Genomic DNA, 19748 nt, shown 5'->3' on the forward strand with positions numbered 1-19748 from the left:
CTACAAGGCCATTCACGGCCTCGCTCCCTCCTACCTCTCCAACCTACTATCCCCCTACCTACCTGCCCGTACCCTCCGTTCCTCTGGCTCTGGTCTGCTCCACGTCCCCCGCCCCAACCGCCCTACCATCGGTGGTCGGGCCTTCAGCCTCTCAGCCCCAGGCTCTGGAACTCCATCCCCCAGTGCCTTCGCCTTGCTTCCTCCCTTTCCTCCTTCAAGGCCGGTCTCAAAACCTTTCTCTTTGACCGTGCCTTCAGCTCCCCTCTCGACTCTCTTCCGCCTCCTCGCTCCCTCCCTTCCCTCCCCTCACCCTGACCATTTCCCCCCTCCTTGCTCCCTCCCTTCCCTCACCCTGACCATTTCCCCCCTCCTCGCTCCCTCCCTTCCCTCACCCTGACCATTTTCCCCCCTGCTCGGGCCATGACCCAACTGTGCAGCGCCTTGGGACGTCCTCCTGACGTGAAAGGCGCTTTATAAATGGAATCTTGTTGTTGTTGTTGTTGTTGCTTGACTTTCCCTCACCTCCAAAACAATCACCCTGCCCAGTACCTCTCCCCCCGGGCTGCTGACACTCATCCACAACTTCATATCAACCAGTGAACATCTTCCTTGAGGGATAGGGTGGGGCTTGGTAAGTGGGGTTTCCTTCAAGCTAAAATGCTTGGCAATCAAATGTTAGAAACAAGCCCGCTCTCTGTGGTGGTTTCGGTAGTCCAGTTCCTGAGCCAGGCAGGTTCACAGTAAATAGGACAATGCTGATGATAGACCAGCCAACCTAACTCATCAGCAAGATTTGGAGGGCCTGACCGGTCACTGAGTGCAGCAATTCCTCTCAATCGGCTCGTGTTAGCCTTGCAAGCTAAAGCCCTAATTGGTAGGAATGTCCTAGCTTTATGTTTTATACAACTTTCTTTCAATGTAGTGTCTCAGGACAAGCCCTTGTTGACTAAAGGGTTGGAGTTCAATTCAGTTTAGGAAGCTGACGGCTTTGGTTCATTTCTTAATTTGTTTTTAGTATGAAGCAATTGAGTTAAAGGGCTAATTGCACCATAAATGGTTAACATAAGGCAGAACTTTAAATACGTTTTCCTTGTCAAGTATGAGTAAGGCAGTAGTTTTCTCTTGTTTTCACATTTACAGATCTTAATCTGCTAATAGTTCATCCAACTGGTCACTTCAAAGGGCCGTGGGGATTTACCTTTCAAGTCAGCTTGAACATTGTATACTTGTTCTCCCTTTTCTGCTGTTATCATCACATACTGTGAGTTTACCTGTACTGAAAGGATCATGTAGGATGTTTGCACTGGAAATGTAAACATATTACTTCCAGGATACCAGCATGCTGCACATTTCAGCCATTCTGCCTCCGCTTTCTGGAACACCATCCCGGAGTCCCTCTGACTTGCTCCCTTCCCTCCCCTCATTTAAAGCCCACCTCAAGATGTACCTCTTTGATCACATTTTCAGTCATATTTACCCTTCCCATCCACTTTGGCTCCCCCAGTTTGGGTGCCCAGCCACTAGGTAAGTGCTTTGAGACATCCTCTCCACTTGAAAGGCTCAATATAAATGTAAATTGTACTGCAAGTGTCAGGTGACGTGCTTTCTAATCCAATGTACTATTCTATGGGATAGGTCCAGTTATCCATGAACATTGAGGTCTAGAGGTAGTTTATTTCATCTCAGCCAGGAATAGACTTTGGCTTAAGACTCAAAGAGAGGAAGGGAAGAAAACAATGGAGCAAAAACAGCACAACAAAAGCTTATAAGGAACTTGTAACCTAACCCTAAGTCCATGTAAAATATATTATAGAATCATAGAATACAGTACAGAAGGAGGCCATTTGGCCCATCGTGACTGTGCTGGCTCCCTGGAAGATCTACTCAATCAGTCCCACTTCTCTGCTCTCTCCCCATATCCCTGCAAATATTTCCTTTTCAAGTACCCATCTAATTCCCTCTTGAAAGGTATCGTTGAACCTGTTTCCACCACCCTTTCAGGCAATGCATTCCAGAACGTGACAACTCTGTGTAAAAAAATGTTCTCATCTGGTTGTTTTGCTAATTATCTTAAATCTACTGACCCAGCGGCCAGTGGAAACAGTTTCCCCTGTCTACTCTATCAAAGACCCTCATAATTTTGAACACTTCTATTAAATCTCCCCTTAACCTTCCTATACGGTCGATACGGTCGACCACGCTATCCTACTCCACCGCTTGTCCTCCCACCTCAACCTTCAAGGCACTGTCCTTGAGTGGTTTAGGTCGTACCTTTCTCACCGTCTTCACTTTGTCTCGACGAATGGCTTCTCCTCCACCCCCCGTACTGTCTCATGTGGAGTCCCTCAGGGCTCTGTCCTCGGTCCCCTCCTCTTCACCCTCTACATGCTCCCCCTCGGTGACATCATCCGCAGACATGGAGTTAACTTCCACATGTATGCGGATGACACCCAACTCTACCTTTCCTCCTCTACTCTCAACTCCACGACCACCGATGTCCTGACAGCCGCCTGTCCGACATCGAGTCCTGGACGAGAGACAACTTTCTTCAGCTCAACGTGCGAAAAACCGAGGCCCTCCTGATTGGTTCGCGTCAGCGCCTCCGCACCTCAGGCGCCGACACCATCAGCATCCAAGGCTGCACTCTCCACCTCTCAAAGCCAGTCAGGAACCTCGGCGTTTTGTTCGACCCTGAGCTGTCCTTTCTCCCTCACATCCGCACCACAACTGGCACCGCCTTCCATCACCTCCGGAACATCGCCAGACTACGCCATTACCTCACCCCTCACGCTGCTGAAACCCTGGTTCACGCCTTTGTCACCTCAAGGCTGGACTATGGGAACTCTCTCCTCGCCGGCCTTCCCGGCACCTCCCTCCACAAGCTGCAGGTCATTCAGAACTCTGCAGCTCGTGTACTGTCCCGCACCAGGCTTCGCGACCACATCACTCCCACCCTCGCTCGCCTCCACTGGCTCCCCATCCCCCAGAGGATTGATTTCAAGATCCTCATCCTCACCTACAAGGCCATTCACGGCCTTGCTCCCTCCTACCTCTCCAACCTACTATCCCCCTACCTACCTGCCCGTACCCTCCGTTCCTCCGGCTCCGGTCTGCTCCACGTCCCCCGCCCCAATCGCCCTACCATTGGTGGTCGGGCCTTCAGCCTCTCAGCCCCGAGGCTCTGGAACTCTATCCCCCAGTGCCTTCGCCGCTTCCTCCCTCTCCTCCTTCAAGGCCCGTCTCAAAACCTTTCTCTTTGACCGTGCCTTCAGCTCCCCTCTCGACTCTCGTCCCCCTTCTCGCTCCCTCCCTTCCCTCCCCTCACCCTGACCATTTCCCCCCTCCTCGCTCCCTCCCCTCCCCTCACCCTGACCATTTCCCCCCTGCTCGGGTCATGACCCAACTGTGCAGCGCCTTGGGACGTCCTCCTGACGTGAAAGGCGCTTTATAAATGGAATCTTGTTGTTGTTGTTGTTGTAATGTGGTGCCCAGAATTGGACACAATACTCCTGGTGAGGCCTTAATCAGTGACTTATAAAGGTTATAATAGATTTTTTTTGGGGGGGTAGTTGTGTAGAGGATTAATAATTAAAGAGCAATTATCACACAGATTAGCAGTCCTTTGGCCTTGCTGTAGAAAAGTACCGATTTACAATAATAATCCTTGCGTTTGGTATAGCGCCTTTCACCTCAGGAGGACATCTCAAAGACTTCACATATTTGAGTCTTTTAAGTTTGCTAAAACTTAGCTCCTCCTCTGACTGCCTCCGGCTTCCATTAAGAGTAACTAGATGTAAAACCAATAAAGCAATAATTACCACAAACACCTTTGCATGCAACAGCATTTATTTGGATGTTTATGTTCAGAATTTTTAGTGTAGTGCAGTCTCATCAGTAACACATTAGTGCAGAAAGGCTTTCAGTAGCTTTGTGCTAAAAATCTCTATGTTATATCCTCATCTAATAAGGTTTAAAGAAGTAGTCTTCAAATGCAGGTAAAATGTGAAACATTTTGCTTCATGCTTCCCTGTAAAAGAATAAAAATAGGTTATTTGAAGATTTTTTCCCCAGTCAGAATTAGTGAAGGAAGTCATGAACGGATCAAATAATATAATCATCCTTAGGAAATTACAAACACTAGAGGCAATTTGTGTGCAGCAATGTCCCACAAACAGTCATGAACTAGCAGGACTTCATCCGAGGTCCCATGAAACAACTGTTATTCCACGTAACAATGAATGTCTCAAAGTCATAGCTTAATTATCACAATAACATCAGTCTTTCACTCATGCATACAACAGCGATACAAATTTATTTTTCTAATCTTCACTTGAAAAGTAATAGTGTTTGCAGGTATAAAGGTCCAATGTTATTATGATGCTTATGAACTCCAGATGTTCACACATGTGCAGAGCACGAATTTCCATAAGTAACCTGCAGAAGTCTGGAAATAGCCAGGAGATACGTCTGAATATCAAGCAAATCTGCTCATACTTTGCTGCGGTTCCCCTACTATTATGTAGTTGGTGGAGAATACAAAAACAGTTCAAGCATGCACGAAAGTATGACCACCATACATAATGATAGGACATGCTCACATGAGCAGAATTCATGTTGCTCCATTACTGATGTGTGGAGTCCTGTAGCTCAGTGGTTAGAGCACTCGCTTTGCAAGCGAGAGACCTGAGTTCAATTCCAGGCAGGGCAAAACCTTGGGCAAGTTTCCTTACTCCACACGCCTAATAATAATAATCCCTCCAAAATAACAAAACAATAATAAATTGGTCATTTTCAATCTACGACTGTTTGTGGGACATTGCTGTGCGCAATTGGCTGCCGCGTTCACCCACAAATATACAGTCAATTCACTTTACAGTGTGTTCTGTGAAGCGCTTTGGGACGTCCTCCCGACGTGAAAAGCGCTATATCAAATGCAAGGATTATTATTATTATTATTTTCATTATTAATCCCAGCTCATGTAAGTGGAGGCAACAGCTAATGGTTTCAAATAGGGTTGTGTGAAATTCAGATAGGCTTTCAGTGCTGAAATTCAGATCAGCACTTGGTGTAGCACGTTTGGTATTATCAGTCACCAGATGGCCCATTATAGCCGGCAAAGGCGCTACATGTAACCGTCTGAAATTTCAGCCCCATTTGTTGCCGGTTATAATTCTAAGAATGCAAAGGGGTCGACAGAGTGTAAGAGGTCATTTGAAAACTTTAGAGTCCCAAGGCAGTAGACTCAACAGAAACCACTAAGACTGGCGGTAGGATACAGAGAAGCAAAGAGATAAAGTAGTCTAAAACTAGGGGTCACAGTCTCAAGATTAAGGGTCAGCCTTTTTGAACTGAGTTGAGGAAACATTTCTTCACTCAAAGGGTAGTGAATTTGTGAAATTCTCTACCACAGAAGGCTGTGGATGCTCAGCCCTTGAACATATTCAAGACTGAGGTTGATAGATTTCTAAAGGATAGAGGGTTTAAGGGATATGGGGATAGGGCGGGTAAATGGAATTAGGTTAGAAGATCAGCCACGATCTTATTAAATGGCAGGGCAGGCTCGAGGGGCCGAATGGCCTACTCCTGCTCCTACCTCTTATGGTCTTATGGAATAGCAGCAAATTATTAATGCTACTTATAAAACTAGGTTAAAACACAGAATCATATCTGTTCCAAGTACAACTCTCAGCAAAGATAATGTCAGTTCTTCAATTATGTTTTGGTTCCAATGGAAAACTAGATTACAGATAGGGATCGTTTTTTTTCATTTCTGAGAATCTTAATGGAACGTAGGTTCACTATGTCCCCAGTGATTACCCTGAGTGGTTCATATCAGGAATGGCATAAGTCAATACCAATATACTGATCTGCCTACTCAATGAGTTAATGTCTTCCAAGAGAAGGACCTCACCTTGAACTTTCCTGCACTGATGGATCCTCAGTTTACATATTTGCACCTCTTTTGTAAACTATTTAATATGGCATGGAGTCCTGCTGACAGGCAACCAACCAGTACTAATCCTGGTTCCTAGCACAATTAATTTTCTAATTTCCCCAAACCTTTCCTCTGCCCCATTTGATAATAATAATCCTTGCATTTGACATAGCAAGTGAATATATTTTGTGGGTGAAATGTGGGAGCCAATTGCACACAGCAGTGTTCCACAAACAGTCATGGATTCAGCAAATTATTATTATGATGATGATAGAATGGCTAAAGTATAACACATAAAATGCAGGGATTAGAGCGTGGGAACTCTTGATTGTTTTTTTGGGGGGTCAACTGGGTGTCCAAGACATGTAGAATCTCAATATACTTATAAAAAGCTCTAAACCAAATTACCAAGGGTTTCACATACACAAAGTTTCTATTCATTTGGTTAGCCAGGTACTGGGAGCCTTGTCCCACAGTGGCACAGTATTGAAACTCCAGTGTACAGTACTGTTATGTAAACCATCTATCAAGCACATATCTTCCAGAAATGGGAAGCTAGACCGTTCATGTTCCAGCTCAAGTGATACTCACGTGGCAAATTGCATGTTATCCGACGGGATTTCTAATATGGGAAAGACCATCTTGGGGTCGTTGTAGTGGTCCAATGCCCGCTGGGCCACTATTTCTGAGAACTTGGGATCATCCCAGTTGATGTCTCCTGGCACAGTGAAACTCAATGGAGGTGAGTCAAAGATCCGAAGGACAATGCTGGAAGCTGGAATCTCGAATGGGTCGTCATTGCTGCTTCTGGACCGTGTCATGATCTGTGTAATATGAGCAAAAAATAGGCATCACACTTCTACTATTACTAATGATATTTGTATTTGATATTGTACCTTTCATATTGGAAAAACATATCAAAGTGCTTCAAAGTAAAGAACTGTGTACTTTGGTAGACAAATGTGACAGCCAATCTGTCTACCAGCATCACATTGGAAGATTCAAGTTCAATAAATGAGAGTGCCCAGTGCTTCAACCCAGTCAGTGATGCATGCTGGAAAGGGAATATTTAGGTGAGAATAGAATTGTTACTTCTTCAAACAGCCTGTTGCCACTCACCATCCAGGCTAGATGGAGGACCTAGTAAAGGCACTTTATCACTTGGAACCAGCTTGAGTCAACAGCTTCAGAAGAAAAAATTGGGAGGGTGTGGAGATGATCAGGAAGGAATAACAAATCACTGTGATTGTATGGACTGGCATTTCTCTACTCTTCTACAAACCTCTCTTTATAAATATAGGTGATAAAATATCGCCCCTCATGCAGAGTAGCATCACAGAGCACTTGACAGTGGCAAGAGCCTGACACCTAGCTGGGGAGAGGTAACCATAGGCACGGTCAAAAAGGAAGATCTTCAGGCGTGGGGAAGGATGAGGCAAGGCGGAGAGATTGAAGAAGTGTTCCAGAGTTTCGGGCATAGTTGCTGAAAGTGTGGCCACCGATGGTGGAACGGAGGGCGCAAGGGATAAGCAGGAGGCCAGAGCCAGTCGAGCAGAGGCAATGGGTAGCGGGCTGAGGAGTAAACCTGTCAGAGAGGTAGGGAGATGCTAGGACGTAAAGGGATTCGAGGACGGATGTGAGGAACCTCATGTTATCGCATTAAACACATTCTAAAACAATCTTGAAGTTTCACCCCATACAAAAACAACAAAATTACACTTCTAAAGCACCTTTCAGGTCGGGAGGATGTTCCAAGGCACTGGACAGACAGAGTCACGGACCCGACCTGGAGAGCAGAGTCAGAGAGGATGGAGGGCAGGGGGGAAAGCAGGGAGATCGAAAGCACGGTCGAAGACGAGGGTCATGAGATGGGTCTTGATGGTGCAATACATTTATTTTCTAACTTTCAGAAGCAGACCCCAAGCAATTTGGCTATTTTGTCACACAGTCCAGAGAACGTCATTTTATTTGCAAAACTGTGAGCTATAAAACTGCCTAAAATGGTTATGTTGTGCCAGTGGTCAAGGATAATGATTCCAGTGACTCCATCCATTCTGACAAGCCTTTGGTTGTGATTTGGCATGTACAGTAGCTCCTTTATTCTTTTCAAACCATTAGATCTGAATGTGTACACACTGTAGAAAGGGGCAAAGCTTTGTGTGTCCACGCTATTCATCAAAATCACTTTCCCATCAGCAACATGCAGTATAATTTTTTTTTCTAGATTCAAATGTTCCCAGAAGATTGCACAGGCTGTGTATAATACTTACTGTTTTAATATCGAACATTCCATCAGGAGTCTGAGTCATGTTAGCCAATTTAGAGACCCATCCAAACTGTTTGTTCAGCATTTCCAACTGCTGGCTAGTGTTTAGCACATTCAGCTCAAATTCTTTCAGCAAGCTGTCATATTCCTTTGTGAACCTTTCTGCCATACTAAGGGCCTCTTCAAAGTCCTTGCGTAAAGGTTTGTGGTCCAAATCAAAGCACTCTGAAATGCGGAGAAATAAAGCAACAAATAAGTTATTGCGAAACCACAGCCATTAAAAGGACTTCCCGCTGCTTATTATTAATAGACTGCTGCCCACTCACAATTAGTCTTTGCTAATACAATCAAATACAATTTCCATTTATATAGTGTTCCAGTCATGACATGAATAGGCAGAGTTCCCATTCATAATACACTGAGACCGGACCCCTTCGTTCTCCACTTGATCAGGCACTACCCACCCGCTCGCTCACATGATCAGGTGACACTGTTTCCTCTCTCCCACCCCATCCCCCTCTTGTTGCTCTGTGTAGGAAGGATGTGGAGAGCCTGCATCTCCTCACATCACTTGAGGATTGTCATTTACCTGCAGTCAAAACCTCCTTGCACTTTTCACACTCGGCGGAAAGCTTCATACATCCTGATGAATTTCGACGTATTTCACGGCACACTAACTGATCTGGTTCAGTTGGTGTTGAAAAATTATATTTTTCATCTGTTAAATAAGGAATCGCAACATGTAAAGAAAATATAACAAAGCATAGATAAAAAAGCGGGAGCAAGGCGCAACTAAGAATAGATCAGAAACCTAATGAACTAGACTAGTAAGCCATGCTCTCCGAGACGCTATCCTGTGTGAAGGGCACTATATAAAGTCATTGTCATTGGTGGTGGTTCCTTAACACTTCTCTTCCTGCCTGTGTCCCACTTTACATTAATTTTTATTTATCTTTGGCCTAGGATTTGTGCTGACTATGTGTAATTAGCTGCTGCGTTTCACCCACAATCCACTTTACAGTATATTCTGTGAAGCACTTTGAGACGTCGCAATGACGTGATAAGGCATTATATCAAATGAAAGGATTATTATATTATACAGTTTTAGTTGAACTGGGAATGTTACAATTTTATGCTCGTTTGTGTATTCTGCAATACATCATGACTAGGAAACAAAATTAGAACCCTATGTTCTGATCTTAATTGTTTTTGTGCTGTTAGATAAGGAGATGTTGCCACATGTTCAGCACTGAGACATGGAAAATCTTGCTTCAAAACTCAAAAGCTGAAGGAATTTGCTAACTGTACAAATCAGATAATGGGTTACACATGAAGAGTATAAATTAACTGTTTAAGCAACAAACAGATAAAATTGATAGAAATCACCTGTGGCTAATTATTTAAGTTCTCATATGTCAGTGCATTGTTACTATGGTGCATTATTACATCTGAAAAGCCCATTTTGCTATTGTATTTAAATCATTTTATTACATAAATTTATATTGAATTTACAACACAGAATCAGGCCATTCGGTCCCAAACCAGTCCATGCCAGGGTTTATATTCCACATGAGTCTCCACCCACTGTTTACTCCCTCCCATATCCTTCTATCAATTCTCCCTCATATATAGATCTTTCTCATGGTATATCTTAATCAACAGCCCAAATATAATTTTTGGTGTAGTAGCTTATTCCAGTACTATGGGATGGACAGTAGATTTTTTTTCACTTGTCGAACAGGTTATAGATTTATTGTAGGTTGTCGTGAGCTACAGTTCTGAACAGATTTAACTAAACTGGCCAGTTTCAAACATAGCTATTTCTTACTTGTCTCAAGGAAGCTGTCACTGTGCAATTCGGGGCTATGAATCATCCCTCGGAACCTGTCAAAAATCTTTTGAGTAGCTTCAAAGAATGAGTGAAAAATGTCACGGCCATCAAATATCGAAGGTCTATATGAAGGGAAGTAGGTTGTTTCTGGAAAAAAAGAAAAAGGTTTTGGGAAAAATCCATTTCTTCGTGGGAAGGAAGGATCAAGCCACCGATCAATGCCATCAAAGGGCCCTATGGTGTCTCTGAATATTCCATCAATATCTTCATACTGTTTTTCGATTTGGTCAAACTGGGTACTTAGCTCTTCATTCTTTTCGACCAGTGAGTCCATTTTATCCCCATTGACCCATATGGAAATCATGGGAGTTTGATTGAAGAATTGTTCCACCTGTTGAGGAGAACTATCACTCAGATTATCCTGACATAACAACTACAACAACAAAATTACATTTGTATAGCACCTTTCACACTGGGAGGACGTCCCAAGGCCCTGGACAATCAATTTTTCAGACCCAAGCTGGGGGTCGGGATCGGGGAGGGTGGAGAGCAGGGGAGAAAAGAGGGTGACCAAAGGCACGGTCGAAGATGAGGGTCTTGAGACAGGTCTTGAAGGAGGCAAGGGATGAGGCGAGGCAGAGAGACTGCGGGATGGAGTTCCAGAGAGTGGGGGCAAAGTGGCTGAAGTGGCCAATGGTGGGGCAGCCGAAGCAGGGACGTGAAGCAGGCCAGAGCCCACTCAGCTGAAGGAGTGGGCAGGTTGGTATGAGGTTAAGAGGTCGCAGAGGTAGGGGGGAGCGAGGCCATGGAGGGCTTTGAAGGTGAGGACCAGGATCTTGAACTGTATCCTCTGTGTGATGGGAAGCCAGTGGAGTTGGGCGAGGATGGGGGTGATAGGGTGATAGGGTCATGGAGCCTGGTATGGGAGAGGACACGGGCTGCAGAGTTCTGGATGATCTGCAGCCTATGGAGGGAGGAGTTGGGGAGGCTGACAAGCAGGGAGTTTGCATAACACTATATATCATACAATATATCATAACACTATATATCATATAAACATGCTGAAACATCTCAAAGCGATTCATAAACGTTATTGTAAAGTGTAGTGACTGTGTGCTTGTACCAACTATAACAGCCAATTTGTGTACAGCAGTATCCCACAACCAGCCTTGATATGTACGGCCAATATTTTCTGCATTTGTACATTTATATTATGTAATAATAATCCTTGCATTTGATATAACGCCTTATCACACTATTCAGATGCCTCAAAGTGCTTCAACAACAACAACAAGATTTCATTTATAGAGATCTATTCAGAGAATAGATTGTAAAGTAGATTGACTGTGTATTTGTGGGCAAAAAACATCATGCATTGAATGATCATAGACCACGAACAGTCATGCATTGAGTGATCGATTGTTTTTTTTAAAAAGGATTACTATCCCTGAAAAGCGATCCGCCAATCGACTAACAACCAGGTTCCAACTTTTACTGTTAGGTAAACAGAGGCCTGAGGATAAGGAAACTTGCTTAAGGTTTGGTCCCGCCCAGGAATTGATCTGGAGTCCTCTCGCTTGCAAAGCAAGCGCACTATGCTACGGGATGCCATTTCACATTTCAGAGAATTCTCATTTCCAGAGATAATAATGCATTGATATTACTCACTTACACTGATATTCCGCCTATTTATTAAAATAAAATACATTTGGGCTCCCTTAATCGATCAGTAGACTATGTTTGTTTTGTGGTAGTGAGCTAATACAGACCTAGAAGAACAATATCATAAAACCATAAAACACTACAGCACAAAAAAGGCCATTAAAATAACTTCCACAACTCTCATCCTCTTCATCAAATCCTAATAAAGTTGTCAAAGGTTGGGTAATTTTTTTGAGGGGCGACAATAGAGATTCATTTGAGTTAACCTACCTTTTTTTCAACCATGCCAAAGCCTCTTCTGCAGGTCTTTGCATAGAATCTTGTGCATACATGTTTCAAGCATGGCTTACACTCTTCCCACAGGGCTTCCTTGTCCTTACATTGCTCAGCTTCATTCAGCTTTTTCTGAGTTTGCACAGCAGTCTCCAGTGCATCCTGATATAAAAGTGGAAAACAGTAGTGATTCAGTGGTATTGATATACAAAGTTTACTTCCATCGATTTCATTTATATTCAGCCCCAAAATGAGAACCACATAAATTTACGCACAAAAGGTCATCAGCCCATCATATACCTATTGTCTCTTTGAAAGATCAAATCCTTAAATTCCATTTACCTGCCATTTTCTGATACCCTTTCAGATGACTTCTTTTTCTATATCTATCTGATTCCCTGCTGAAAGCTAATATGGATCCTGCCTCAACACCTGGCAATTCATTCCACATCCTGACAACTCCAGGAAAAAATAATTAATAATACTTGCATTTGATATAACGCCTTATCACATCGTTGAGACATCTCAGAGCACTTCACAGAATATATTGTAAAGTAAATTGGCTGTGTATTTTGAAAATCTTCCTAATCTCTCCCTTTGCTCCTTGACTAATGTTCTTAAATTGACACCTAGTCACTGATTCAATTTCATTACAGGGACTTGTCAAGGTAAAAATTACAAGTTGTGGGAAAGTTTAAAGATTCTCCATGCATGTATTTAAGGTGTGCTTTTGCAGATTTGTGACACATCCTCCATCGAGATCAGCCTGAACTTTGCTTTCATGCATGGACCGTGCCTAATCATAGCAACTGGTAAGGACACACATTGCACAATACCTCTTTTCTTTTCTTGATGGCTTCCAAAGTTTGTAGATATTCCTGATGCTCTGCATCATTTTTCTCCATTAACAGTTTGATGTGGGTTGCTTCATTCATAGCATTTTCGATTTGTTCATCTATATATTTCGCTCCTTCCTTTGACAGCTCTGTGAAAATATATTCCAACATTACTTCCATGTAAAATTTGAAACTCCATAGTTGTTGACAATTACTCAAGGACACTTCAATGATTTGCTTTTATCTTCTTTCGCTCCACCAATTTTCACCCTTTATCATTCCACTCCTCAAGCAATGACTCATTTTTAGGAATGTGAATTTAACCCCTTTGACTACGCCTATGGTCACAACCCCCTTCTTCCTTGCCTGGAGTCCAACCATCCAACCATCCGCAGTGCTCCAAGAACTATTTTGTGTGAACGGTGCAACTATAAATGCAAGTTGTTGTTGTACATATGTGTACCTGCTACCCTCCAATATTTTGTCCAAGCGACTATTCTTCAATTTTGAATCCATTTGGTGAGCATTATCCTGTTATGCTCCAATAATAGCCACAAATCTACACTTCCAGAAAGTAAGGGTATGAGTGGGGGAGAGGGGGTTAATGATCAGCCACGGCCACCACTGTCAACTCTTGCTCTTCGCTCTCCTGAAGACTCTGAAGCTACTTGTTGCGTTCCCTACTACAACATTACCTAAGACCTTCTGATTCAACAAAAAATTCAAATCAAAAACCTATCAGCATCTATGGTTCAGCAATACTGTACAAAACACATCACATTTAACTAATAACTTGACATGCTTATACTTATTTAAACCAAGTTTCTTCACAAAAAAGCAGCAACAAAATATGAATCATGATAGTGCTGACTACATCCACCACTTGTTCCAATTTAACATTTTAATATTAGAATTACTGTAAACAATTCATCATGAAAACTCTTGTTGCAATAGATACAGCATTTGCTGTAAACAATATGGGAGCTCACATGGTCAAAGAGGTTGAAAGGAAGTGTAGTAGCTGATCCAAGAACTATATTATAATAATAATAATCCTTGCATTTGATATAAAGCTTTTCATGTCTTCTAGATGTCTCAAAGCGCTTCACAGAATATGCTGTAAAGTGAATTGACTGTATATTTTTGGGCGAAATGCAGCAGCCAATTATAATAATAATTAAATAATAATAATCCTTCTTTTGATATAGCGCCTTATCATATCGGAAAGACGTCTCATGGCCCTCCCCTACAAAATAATTATTTGCCTCATGAATGTTTGTAGGACTTTGATGATGATAATGACTGTTGTACCTGCCAACAAAACCAGTCGATAAATTGATGGTTTTAATTATGATGCACTTTGAAATGTTTCCAAACAATAAGGCAATTTTTTTTATTTTAATATTAGTATTATTGTAAACAGTTCATCATGAACTGAGTTCTTATTTTAGGAGCTAAGTGTTTTGTTAGAAGAAAAAATGAAAATATTCCACCAGGACATCTTCACGAGGAGTAAGTGAGATCTCAAGTAGACATTTATCACTCACTTTTCAGTTTCTCTTGTGAAATCTCTTGCTGGCTTTCACTCGCAACTAGTACAAAGAACAGCCATAAGGCAAACACAATTTCCTTCATTTTTCCCACTTCTGTTCAATAGGGTTTTTCAATCCACGGTTTCACAATCTGAAAGAAAGAACAGTGACAACTACATTACATTCAGCCCGTCAAGCTTGTTGTATCATTTTATTCGATTATGGCTGACCTGCAACTTAATAGCATTTCCGTGACCTTTCACAAAATCATTTGATACCCCTGCCCACCAAGTATTCATCTACCTCCCTCTTCAAATCAAAGTGCAGCTCCAAAGCAAGTCTATTGGACAACTTTAGGCTCTATTTGAATTGTGAACAATTCTATTGGCTTGCCAATCTCAGACAAGGTTCTCCGTCCACATACAGAGTGAATCTGTCAGAACATTTAAAAACATAACAACGCATGGCAAGGGAGAGATTGAATCTGTGGATGGAGCTGCAAACCCAAATCAATTAGTAATTGCATTAAAAATATCTACTAATTGGTGCTCTGACATAACAGGTTAGAGGAATCTTGTTCCGGGCAGAGTCTGCATTGATTCCCTTGTAGTTTAGTGGTGGTGGGGAGAAAGTCTTCTACTTGTGGTGCATTTGTTTCCAGTAGGTGGGGAGCGGACTCATGTCAGCAGTTTATCCATTCAATGTCTATTCATTTTAGTAAGGAGTGTTACAGCGGTCCATATGGGGAAGGTGGAGGGCTATCATGTGATATTGAGTTCATGCTTCTTAGTACGTGAACACATTCTCGACCTATATATATCACCACTACAGTATTTAATACTAGATATACCTTAAACAAACTATTTTACACAGTTTGAACTTTTGTACATGAGGTCGAGGGGGGAGGGGGGTTAAACACACTGTCAAAGTTGATATCAGAATGGATCAGCAGAGTATTTGATTTTATCAACAATACCATCTTGAATTTATATAGCACCGCTCATGCTGGTTAGGGTCCCAGAGTGATTGACAGTGGTGAAGCACGACACTGAACTGGGGGAAGTGGGAGGGGACCGTAGGCACTGTCAAATGAGAAGATCTTCAGGTGTGACCTGAAGATGTGGAAAGAAGGGGCTAGGCGCAGGGAAGTGTTCCAAAAATTTTGGGGTGTAGTGGCTGAAAGCACGGCCACCAATGATGAAACGGAAGGCATGAGGGACATGCAGGACTCCACCAGTCGAGCGGGGCAGCGGGTTATGGGTTGGGGGGTAAGCAGGTCGTAGAGGTAGGGAGGGGCCAGGGCACGAAGGGATTGGAAAATGAGTGTGAGGATCTTGAAATCGATCCTTTCGGCGATAGGGAGAGAGTGGAGCCTGGCTACTGGTGTAATGGGAGATGCATATCTGATTCTCAGATTCATATCTGACTCTGATTTCATATTGGGAATTTTAGTTTAGTTAACTTCATTTAGTTTACTTATGCTAACCGTGACTCAGTAACTTAATCGACCCGCTGAATTTAACAGCCCCCCCCATTCAAACTATGTAAAACTTCATATCCTCATCATAAAAATCCATTACCCCACTTGCCCTTTCAAGAATTTATCAGATAATTTATTCCAAGCCTACGTTTAGAAAGTATGAAAATTAATTGGGAAAGAAAGAATATATGTACAGATTATATGTAATTATGGAGTGAACCATGTATCTCAGGCAAATTTCTACAGATGCAATAATACCATATTTATTGCATTGATACCTCCTCGAGGTATTGTTTGGGTGCAATAACTGCACACTGAAGGAAGTTTGGAACATGCACTAGCTTTTTGTATCTGAAGCAAAAATGATAGTCCAGTCTAGAAAGTGAAAGCAATACATCGCTGGGCAGAGAAATATCAATGCTCTCTGTAGAACAAATGAGTCCAGTGTAAAGCATTTAATGGTGTTCCAATCTCCAACTGGCGGAGTTAGCATTATTGAATGTAACAGATATGAGTGAAGAAACACAGCCAAGAAATCTCAGCAATTCCAGTGTATAATTTTCTTTATTAGCACATTGTGTCAAGTCTCTCAATGCCAGTCACAATACTTTGTGTACATTAACATTCCAGTGGCAGAATTGACACTGCAAGCAATTACAACACAGTAGTATCCTAACTCCTGTTTACTGATAAAATTGTAAGTTTTCTTACAAAACAACTAATAAAGAGAATGCTATGTACTATTTAGATAACAAGATTTCCCTGTTACACAGTTTCAAAACAAATCCCACATATTGCTGTAAAATTTGTAAGACTAAACAAAGTATTGTGCAGTCTGAAACAAACCCACGAATGTTCTTCTCTGTATATATTGTGGGATTATATACTACTGCTCAATTACAATAGTCTCATAATAATTAATTAAAGTTAAAACAAAAGCATTCAAATATTTATTCACTAATTTCACTTTATGAAGAATTTTCTTCAGTCATTTTTAAGGTAAACATTTCAAAGTTGTAGCCACTTGACTCAAACAATGTTCCAGCAAGTTGTTATCTCTGCTGCGTAGTCCAAAGATATACTGGAGGAAGCGGGAGGGGGGAAAGAGGAGAGCTGCAGTGTAAGTGCATCATGACCTTCCTCGTTGTAAATTGAACATCCCTTTTGGACGTCCCTTAACAAACTCCCAAGCCAAATATATACTAGGTATGGCTAGATGTGTTGACCTTTCCAAATCAAAGTAAATATGTGTGCCCTTGCGCACTAATTCCGCCTTTCATTTCATCTCTTTCTTATTCTAGTGTAGTATATTTATCTGACTACCATTGTAAGTGTGGAATACATGAGAACATAAGAAGGTACTGGACTAGAAAAGACCACAGGCTTCGGGTGTGTTCCACAACATTAGAATTCACTAATATTAGAATTCACTAATGTTAGAAATGACATGACATTTGACTTTTTGATTAACATGAAAAAAAATAATTCAGACTCTACTGCACTTGTAGCCCACCTGGATCCGATGGGTATCTGGTTCATAAACCAGTAGTCATGGTTGGCAACAGAATGTTGGAATCGAGCCAGCCTCTATGGCGGTATAGGTTGTCCGGTTCCAGAGCCAGGAAGCACCGCAGTACTCCAGGGCACTGCTGATGACAGCACAGCTAGCCTGGCTAGCCAGCAGGACCTGGAAGGGCAGACAAGTCACTGGTGGCAAGAAATCCTCCCACTCAGCTCCTGTTAACCCTGAAAACCAAAGCCCTTACTGGTAGGATGATCCTAGCTGGTCAAGCAGTGGGAAAGCTTTCCTGACTGTGATATCGATGGCAAGCTATGCAGTTTTAGCTGGTTAGACTCCTGCAGTACCCCCAAGCCTTGCCAAACTGTGCCTAATACTTTGCAGGATTAGGTAAGCAGAATGTATCCCTCCAGGGAGAGAGTGCATTCCATTCCAACAATCTATCTCTGTGATTTCCATGTGTAGGTGGGATGCATGGAATTCTCAGTTTGGATAATCTTAAACATGGTGATGGGTTTCGATGTGTGTCAGACACCCGTCTGACCCCCCAAAAATGCAACTTATATATGACTTCACATAAATTATATATGATATGACATATGCAAGTTTGCCACATCTCATACTTTGCATAAGTCACATTAGACGTTATGGTCCGAACCGATATGACTTAGGTAAGTTTCACTGTAGCTGTTTCTCTATACCCTTGAACATTGTGAATCCTGTAGATAAAGCTTAACAAGAGAAAGGGAGGATAAAGGTTCTTATGTTAAATTATCAAGTTCATAATGGTCGCCTTGAAACACAAATCGAAGTGATAAATTGTTCAGGCATAACAGATCCATGAACTTGCGATGCTATCACACTCACACCACGAAGCACCGTTTGACGTTAGTTTCCTCTGCACAAGACAACTGCAGTCATTCACTGCAATGCAACAAACACAGTAAACACAGCAACGATGAGTAATGGCACCGTTTTGAAATGCAATTCGCCTAAATCACAGGGTAAAGGGAAACTCCATAACAGTGATCAGAGTACTGATTATCCTATTGTTTCACAACAAACACTGGTAACAGAATCTACATTACATTTCAGAAAGTCTCTTAATTCAAATCTTGCAACACATCTTCTGTGGATGACATTGCCTCTCCTTTCCTGCAAAAACTGTAAACCTGCATAACATTGCTTAACCGATAAAAGCTAAACAGTTTTGTCAACATAATTAGAATTAAAATACCCTGAATCTAACTCTAATTTTGCAACATTTGCAGGACATCCGCAAGACTCGTGGTTATTTCTGCGTGGTCTGCGTTTATTTTAAAAGTCCTTAATTGCTTTTCACAAAAAAAAATAATATTTGCATTTGCCAAATACGAACTGACCGTTCATTAACAGCCTTTACATTAATAACAGTTACATTAATAACCTTGACATTAATAGCCTTTACATACCTGTATCTTTAAAACATTTCCACAGACTTCAAAAGATCAAATGCATTCAATAGACAGTGTTGCTATTAGTTTTTTTTAAAAAGAAGCAATTCCTCTAAAACATCTGCACAGATGTAAAATCATCAGATAATGTGTGTGCTCCTACCTCCCACACCAGCCTCTCTCCCCTCCTGCTCTCCACTCGGTTTCGCGCAGCAGATCCTGTCCTTTTATCTTGTGACTCAAGGTTATATTTACATTTTTTGTTGAGTCACCAACACGCAATGTTGGATAAGAACGGGATCTTCTAGAAAAATCGAGGGGGACTGACTGTCTGAAATAAAGTCAAACAAAGCCGCATAGTTGCAAATCGCTGTGGGTCCAGCAGTGGGCAATGCTACACCAGGTACAGCCACATGGACTGTGCTCACTGCAGCCCAGCACAGTGCACCTCTCACACCCTGTCTGGCCATGTGTGTGTCTCTGTCTGTCTGTCTGTCTGTCTGTCTGTCTGTCTGTGTGTGTGTGTCTGGCTATGCGTCTGTCTGTCTGTGTGTGTGTGTGTGTGTGTGTGTCTGGCTGTGTGTGTGTGTCTGTCTGTGTGTCTGTCTGTGTGTGTGTGTGTGTCTGGCTATGTGTCTGTCTGTCTGTGTGTGTGTGTGTGTGTGTGTGTCTGGCTGGCTGTGTGTGTGTGGCTGGCTGTGTGTCTCTGTCTGTGTGTGTGTGTCTGGCTATGTGTCTGTCTGTGTGTGTCTGGCTATGTGTCTGTCTGTGTGTGTCTGGCTGGCTGTGTGTGTGTCTGTGTGTGTGTGGCTGGCTGTGTGTGTGTGTCTGTGTGTGTGTGTCTGGCTATGTGTCTGTCTGTGTGTGTGTGTCTGTCTGTGTGTGTGTGTGTGTGTGTCTGGCTATGTGTCTGTCTGTGTGTGTCTGGCTGGCTGGCTGTGTGTGTGTCTGTGTGTGTGTGGCTGGCTGTGTGTGTGTGT

General features: G+C 42.5%; 1 protein-coding gene across 1 annotated transcript; it reads right to left on the bottom strand.

Moving 5' to 3' along the window:
• Positions 1–3831: 3831 nt before the first annotated feature.
• clu (clusterin) lies at positions 3832–18997 on the bottom strand. The gene is given in 9 exon segments (NM_001292212.1): positions 3832–4027; positions 6528–6760; positions 8207–8427; positions 8792–8920; positions 10031–10424; positions 11966–12130; positions 12805–12953; positions 14352–14487; positions 18932–18997. Coding segments are annotated over 8 exon segments (1389 nt in total). The 5' UTR covers positions 14440–14487; positions 18932–18997; the 3' UTR covers positions 3832–4017.
• Positions 18998–19748: the final 751 nt, after the last annotated feature.

The sequence above is a fragment of the Callorhinchus milii genome, unplaced genomic scaffold (genome assembly GCF_018977255.1).
Source record: "Callorhinchus milii isolate IMCB2004 unplaced genomic scaffold, IMCB_Cmil_1.0 Scaffold3, whole genome shotgun sequence".
Classification (NCBI taxonomy): Eukaryota; Metazoa; Chordata; class Chondrichthyes; order Chimaeriformes; family Callorhinchidae; genus Callorhinchus; species Callorhinchus milii.